This window comes from Lolium rigidum, chromosome 7, assembly GCF_022539505.1.
Source record: "Lolium rigidum isolate FL_2022 chromosome 7, APGP_CSIRO_Lrig_0.1, whole genome shotgun sequence".
Classification (NCBI taxonomy): Eukaryota; Viridiplantae; Streptophyta; class Magnoliopsida; order Poales; family Poaceae; genus Lolium; species Lolium rigidum.
Window position 1 is genome coordinate 299,367,515 of NC_061514.1, and position 7,598 is coordinate 299,375,112.

At 46.7% G+C, this 7,598-nt stretch overlaps 1 protein-coding gene across 1 annotated transcript; it reads left to right on the forward strand.

The window, feature by feature from the left end:
- Positions 1 to 4,373: 4,373 nt before the first annotated feature.
- LOC124673043 (F-box protein SKIP27-like) lies at positions 4,374 to 5,075 on the forward strand. Its single transcript, XM_047209177.1, has 3 exons — positions 4,374 to 4,604; positions 4,692 to 4,766; positions 4,863 to 5,075. Exons 1-3 carry the CDS (start codon positions 4,380 to 4,382, stop codon positions 5,073 to 5,075), a joined length of 513 nt encoding a protein of 170 aa, XP_047065133.1. The 5' UTR covers positions 4,374 to 4,379.
- The last annotated feature ends 2,523 nt before the right edge of the window (positions 5,076 to 7,598 follow it).

Genomic DNA, 7,598 nt, shown 5'->3' on the forward strand with positions numbered 1-7,598 from the left:
CATATTCTAAGAGCAATTCCAATAGTATAGCCAACTGTTGGCTATAACAAGATGTCATATCATTTATAGTCATCATATAGCTAACATGTACAATAGTTGGCTATAAGAATGTAGTACTTTACTAATATATGGCCCACCTTTCACTCTCACAAGATGCCTAGAAGCACGTGCAAGAGCTGGCTATTGCATAGTAGCCCACCTCTCTTCTCTCTCCCCTTCTCTCTCCTCCAACTCATCTAAAATATATTATTTAATACTCCCTCCGTTTCAATCTATAATGCCTATAGATTTTCTGCATTTGTTTCATAATATAAGAGTAGATCTGCGTTTATTTGTAAAGAACCCCTTCAACCGATCAGCTGAATAGCAGAAAATAAGAAAACCGATCTGATCCCGTGCATAAAATCTGGGAACTGATTTACGGTACAATCTCCTATATGCATTATAGACTGAAAATAAGGGGTTTTGTGTTAAAAAATGACTTGCGTTAATTACCGTGCAGAAAATCTATAGGCATTATAGATTGAAACGGAGGGAGTATCTTATAGTCAGCTGACCGGACTCTATTGTACTTGCTCTAATGCGACACGCTCAGGGCCGGCTCTATCAGTGGGCCCAGCGGAGAAAAAAATCGATTGCTATACATGGACAGATAATTTTTGTGTGAACTAATTAACACTGATCATTCTTCGGTCGTATCAAAAATCTGATACGCCTTTGTTTCAAACAATGTTCATAGATGCTACAGTGTATAAAAAAGAGAAAATTGTGCCAACAAACCTTCAAACCTCGAGTAAATCATGAGAAACTAGACTTACGTCGGTGCATTTGTTGACACAGCAAGGTTGTCACCTCCACAAATGAGCTGAAAGGAATGGACTGCTGAACGGAAGCACTTGTAGCCTGCTATTGTTGTACAAAGAAAGAACAAGCTGTCACAGATTGATAATTTGGATCAGCACAAAAACTATAGCCGGCCAGCTGCGTCTTGTTGAGTTTTCGAATCGAGATTTACTTGCCGATCTTGATCTGTCCAACAATCCCGTGCTTCCATCTCAGAGGTGGGGCGAGGAAGGCGAGACGACAGACGATGTTGAACTCCGTGCGATGATTCGATCGAGGGAAAGGAGTCGTCAATCGCGATCAATGAGTATGTTTCGTTTCCATCTACTATACACTGTACCTAATACGTAGCAGATATGGGCCCCCGTATTGGATGGGCCCCGGGCTGTCGCACCTCTTGCCCTGGGCCAGAGCCGGTCCTGGACACGCTAAAAAGAAACATACATGTAGCAGTTCCCAGAAAATAACCTTGACAAACTTTTGACCTGAAGAATTTAAAATACTCTTACACACTAAACATTAGAGGCTCGCGTGTGGCTCGACAGGCGGCACTGGAGATGATAGCGTGCCCAGTCCCCGCTGCATCTGCCGCTCGCCTCTTCCGCGCCGGTAGGCCCTATTGCCAAGGTTAAGAGGGGTGGTTTAGTTGTTTAGAGCTTGCTCGTCACGTTGGTGCACGTTCGACTCGGCTAGGGGTGGAGATCGGGTCGCCGGTGTGCGGAAGTCGGGGCGGCGACCCCGGGTCTCGATGGCAGTGGTGGCGGTCGTCTCCCTCATCCAATCAACACAGATGGGTGCGGTTCGGCCTAGATCTGAGATGGCGCGCAACAGCTGTGCCTTTGTCCTTGGTTTTCGTTTGTGTCCGTCGTGGGGAGTGTGTATTCGGGGGTGAGTGTGGGGCTATGGGACTCATGCGGACTGAAGGCTAGGACACCGTCCCCAGATTGTGTGCGGTGAGTGGAGGTTTTGGCCTGGGCATGGTGCGGTAGGGGGTATCACGGCTGGTGTGGAGTGTCCTCCTCGTGGGGATGCCGGAGCGGCGACTCTGGTAGTGTGGTGGTGGTAATTCCGTGCCTTGGGCCGTGTGGGCGGCAGAGTATGGTGCGGTAGGGGGGTGTCGCTTCCATCGTTGGAGGCATCGTCGAGGATTTCCTTCACCTCCCTCGTCATCCTGAGTCTCAAAATTAGCATTGTGTTGCTTGCGTGGCTTTCGTGGTCGTGTTGTCAGGCGTCAGCTCTGGATGCTTGGTTGAAGTGTCATCAGCCTCGCTGGGGAGCGAGCCTGGAACCGGTGTGCGTGGGTTGCAGAAGTTCTAATGTCAGAGCGGTGGCTCCCGAAGCGGTTGTCAAGGTGTAGTTATCGTCTTTTGCTGCTTAGGAGGGATAGTCGTTGACTCGTGTCGGGACCACATGTTGCATTGTGTTGTCCAGTTTTCAACAAGTTTTCCTCATTAACAAGCCATTAACGCGCGTCAGTTTTTGTCAGATTTTTTTAATATTTTAGAATATTTTTAAAACTTATTTTTAAAATCAAGAGCATAAGTTAGTAGAGCGAAAAACACCACATCCTCTCGCACCTATTGCTGTAAAAAAAATAAAGCCTTTGTTTCTTTTATAAATAAACGTAGTTGGAACGATTGGAAGAGACATGCTCCCTCCATTCTAAAATAGTGTACATTGTAGCCATAAATTTTGTTCCGAAATAGTATATATTGTAGATTTTAGTTAACAACTGAAAATAAAAGTAATTTTCCAGTTTTTGTTGGTTGTTGATATTTTCAATGTAGATTAAATTGGTTGTTCACATATCTAAGTAATACTATAAATGCAACAATAATTTATTTCATTTTTCTATGTTGATTACTTTTTCCATCCTCAAACAATACGTTAATACATGTTTTAAGACAAACCCTATTAACTTTGACCAACTCTTTCAAAAAAGTAGTTGCATTTATGACACTAAATTAATATTGCTAAATTCATCATGACATTTGTTCAATAATGTAGTAAATTTTTTTTTGTGTAAAACTTTAGTCAAAATTTAAAAAGTTGGCATTTTTTTAAAAGAAAACGTACACATTTTAAAGGTGGAGGAAGTAAATCAGAACAAACGAAGTAGTATTACACAGTGTTTCAACCTTGATATTCCTACTTGGGTCGTGACGAAATACAAAGATTTCAAATCACGAGAGAACAAGTGGACCGAATGTCGGCAGAGCGTGCAACTCATGTTTACAGTTTCCTTGTCCACGAAGGTTCGTAGTACCAATCCTTCTTCCCCACAGTTTTTTTTTGGGTAGAAGCAACGAAAACCACAAGAAAAAACAAACCCCAATAAAATAGAATAGCCTGTTCCCCGACCGACTTCCACCGACTTTCCAGCGGCCAAGTACCGATCCCAGCCGCAGCCGCCACATCACCAACCCCAGCCGCCTCCAACGGCTAGTTTTCAGTTCCACACGATCTCGCCACGTACCCCGATCCGCCACGCGTAAGGCCGCGTAACCACCGTCCGATCCACGCGTTCAATGCGCCACGCGGGTTGGGCGCCAACCCACCTCGATTTCGAAAACAATATCTCCGCGCATTCCTACTATCCTCACCCACTCGTCTGACACCCACGCACGCCGACAGGTGGACCATATCCCATGCCTGTCCCACCTGTCAGTGAGCCGTCCTACGTCGCAGCGGCCGTGGCGCGCAGATGACGCATGCGAGCACGACCACCCAGCATAGGATTCCGGCGGTTCCGCCACATTTCTAGAAACGCCCCCAGAGAAGAGTGTTCCTGTTCCAGGTAGGTTCCCTGCCCTGCAGCCGAGCTGGTATAAATTCAGAAACAGGGGTGGTCAAGCTGTTTCCATAGTTACCTCGCCGCCACCATTACTTAGCAGATAGGATTTGCTTAGCGCCGTCTACGCACTAGTTTCATTTCACCACCAAGGTTTCTTCATCAGCCAAGTCGATTCGGATTAGGGAAGTGTATCCGGAGTGAGGGATAGCAGGAGGTTTCATTCAGCCGAGAGCGAAGAGAGAAAGGTATGTTATCCACTCGCATTCCTCTGTTCATTTTATCCTTTGCGGTCCAGTCGTGGGATCTGGTTTCCTTCTATTCTGTTTCGAATTTGGGTCTCTGCTATGCTCTGCTCCGGGCCAGTACCTCTGAACTTTTTTCTTATGTTGTTTTGTTCGATTTGCTTGAGACTGCTTGGGCTGGAGGTTGCGATTTGAACTTCCGTGAAATCAGGCCTCTGTTCCGTTGAAAGTTGTTCAAAGGGGATTTTGTTTTGAAAATCCGTTGAACTTTTTTTCGAACCTTTCTAGTGGAATAGCTGCTAGGTCTGAGCATTTTCCAATCTCGATCTCCAGCAAAATGCGATTAGTAGTTTGAATTACTGCGGCGAACTGCCCATTCTGATGGGGATTTCCTTCAATTTGAACTCTAAAAGTTTTGAATAACCATTTCTTCAATTCTATGCAGGCCGATTTCTTCACAAGACTTGCGAGCAGTAGGGTTCAGTAAGCGGAAGGGGAAAATGGCAGTTGGACAGAGCATGCCGAAGGGGACTCTCGCCACCAGCCTGAGCTTCCCGAGCAGCGGCAGCACGAGGATTCTGGGGAGGAAGAGGGTCGCCGTTTCGCCGGCGCCGAGCCCCTCGGGTCCGCACTCGCCCGTGCGGGCTCTGCGCAAGCAGCGCAGCATCAGGTTCCACATGGACGACGCCGTCTGCCTTCTCGAGTCGCTGCCTCAAGATGTCTTGGTAAGTGCTACTCCTTACTCCCTTTCGAACTAGTTCTTGTTTCAAAATGTGTTTGTTGCTCATCACAATTTGATCAAAATCTTTCAGATTAAAGTCCTGTGCAAGGTGAACCACAGCGACCTGAGGCAGCTCCTGCTAGTGTCCAAACCAGTCAGCGAAGCGGTACGCTTTTCTTCCTGACCCCTAAAACCCAAATCGTGCAGCCAAATTCGTAACCCAGTTAGACTGACATTGCGTTGCACAATTTGATCTCTGCAGACTGTAGTTGCGAAAGAGCTGCATTTCGCCTTCGCGACGCCGTCGAAGGCCGCCGCTGCTGGAGACGATGAGGACGATGACGAAGGCCCCGGGGCGCCCAAGCAACGCAGGGTTGCACGGTCGCGCTACGGGGGCAAGAACTTGGCGAGCGTCACCGTCAATCTGTCTGAATCCTTCAGCAGCTTGCTCTCTGACCCGGATGTGGAGATGTAAATACCACGGCAAAACGATTTTCCCCTTGTAGTCAGTCACGTCGAACAGAAACTTTAGTTAGTGATATATGTAGTCATCAGAGGTTGTGTTAGTAGAGTAAGTTATATAAGTATATGGTCATTCTTCAATGCTGCGATTGAAGAGGACACACGATGTTTTGCTTATGTGTATGTATTATTACTGTAAGTTATAAGCGTCAGAGTGTTGGAACTCTGAAGAGTTGTAGTGTAAGTTATATAAGCGTCAGTGTTGGAACTCTGAAGAGTATGTGTGTATGCTGTAGTGTACGATCTCTGTATACTCGTGTACATTTGGAATGTACTCTAGGCAATGCTATAATAAATCAGTTTGTTTGGTCATTTTACTTCACCCTGTGCATCTTATCATACCTGGTTAGTGGTGTGTTGGCGTGTCTATGTGTGGTTCAAGATCGCTGTGCAAACAGACTACTGTGTCGTGCTATTGTTCAGAACTCTGAAAGATGTGCGACGCCTCTGTCCACCTATGATTAACGAGCAGTTTCGTCAGATGTGAATCTGGAAATTGGCAATCCACTTCTTGAAGAGATATCGTAACAATTTCCATGGCCGTCAGTTCTGAAAGTGAGTTTCGGCAGAAAAAGTTTTGTAAGTGAAGTTACTACTGTGCCGAATCGGCCTGAGCTCGGGTTCAGCCTAGGCACCTCGAAAATGTTCAGAAAGTAAAGTTATATAAGCGTCAGTGTTGGAACTCTCAAGAGTATGTCTGTATGCTGTAAGTGTAAGAGCTCTGTATACTAGTGTACATGGGAAGGTACTCTTGCCAATACAAGAATAAATCAGTTTGTTTTGTTATTTTTAATCCACCTAGCGGCTGGCGAGCCTTACCATCTCTAAAGAGCACTAAGCTCCCAGGGCCGCGGGCGTCTGTGGTTGCTCCAGCGAGTCTCACCCTACTTGGTCCCACCTGTCGGCGCCGCGCTGGTTCGCGTTACCTTTCGGTTGTCGGTGGAATCGCCGTCTCTGTGGTATGCTAGAAGGAAAACACGCCTCGTCCTCTTCATTACCTCCGCTCTAAGATCTCCTCGATCCTCTTCCTTGCCGTGATCGCCGTGGTGGCGAGGGGGCCATCCCGGTGTTGGCGTAGCTGACGGAAGATTGCAAGGATGCGATCTCAGATCTTCTCCCCGCGTCGACCTGGTCTCTGGCGGGGCTCCAATCTGGTACCATCTTTCCTGTCTATTTCTCTGTTGCCTACTCCATGGCCCTTCCTTCTACTCGAGCCTGATCCTCTCTCTCTCTCTCTCCCTGGAAGACGCTGCCTCTAATTGGCGACCCGTCATGGCCCTAGAGGCACTGACTGTCCACATTGGGAGAAGCCGGAAGCCCCATCTGATGAAACCACGGTTGTGCTTGAACTCAGGGCCGGTCCTGAGATTTCGAAGGCCCGAGGCGGAACTAAAATTTTGGGCCCCTACTATAAGTTTTTTACGATTTCAAGGATTTGGAACTCATTAAAAATCTAAACATACTTTTGAATGACTGGAGTTTTTCAAATCTACGCTTCAAAGATGTGGTCGTCATATCGATCATAACCAAAATCCTCCTCAGCTTGAAAGATTGCTTCCTCGCATTCAGTTTCATCAAATTGCTTTTTCCTCGAAGCATGATGCTTTACATGAAAGGATTGCTCTACACCCAGCCCAGATGCAATATCATTGGTAGACAACATCAAATCCTTCTTCAAAGTTTTTGCTGTTTCCTTCTTCTTTTCTTAGCACCGGATTCAGCCGCCATAATCAGTTAACCTCGCTCCTACAAATACGAACAACAACAACTAATTAAAATTTAGAACGCGAATTAGAGCAGATAGTAGAAATCCAAGAGAACGCCGGGCGTTCTTACCTTCTATCTTAATCTTCTATGCATATTCGGTGATTGCCTGATTGGGTACAGGGGACTGCCGGATTGGGACTGCGGCAGCCGGCGGACCAACAGGCAGGGAAGCAGATCGATCGTCATGTGTGGTCGGCGATCAGCAGCCACGATTGGGAGAGCAGGAAACCTCCTGGGCGAGGCTATGGAGCGACGTTTCTATTCCGTATGGTATCGAGGCGACCTTCGGTATCATCGTATGACTCGACTCGTACATGCGCTGAGTGGGATTCTTGGCCGGCCCGCCGGATCGGAAACTAACAGGAAAAGGAAAGGCCCAAAGTGTAGATCCAAGCGCTTCTAAAAATATTAATTATTTTTCTGCAATATATAGTAAGCCTATGTAAAAAATTTGGGCCCCTAATTTTTCTGGGCCCGGGGCGGCCGCCCCGCCAGACCCTCCCCAGGGCCGGCCCTGCTAGTTGAACTCAGTCCTCACAGGATCTTCCTCTACTCACAGGTTTGCTTGTTTCTCTCTCTCCCAAACTGATCTATTTGACATGTACACTATGTGTTTGTTTAAATGCCCCAGACAAATGAGATCATGCATTTATTTGATATTTATTTCTTTTTTGAAACTGAACATTTGTTTGAATGCTTCCCGTATATG

Excerpts from the sequence above, each read along its gene's own strand:
- LOC124673043 (XM_047209177.1), top strand. The coding sequence starts at position 4,380 with ATGGCAGTTGGACAGAGCATGCCGAAGGGGACTCTCGCCACCAGCCTG. Across the intron at positions 4,605-4,691 it reads CGCTGCCTCAAGATGTCTTG|ATTAAAGTCCTGTGCAAGGT; the intron begins GTAAGTGCTACT and ends AAAATCTTTCAG. Across the intron at positions 4,767-4,862 it reads CCAAACCAGTCAGCGAAGCG|ACTGTAGTTGCGAAAGAGCT; the intron begins GTACGCTTTTCT and ends TGATCTCTGCAG.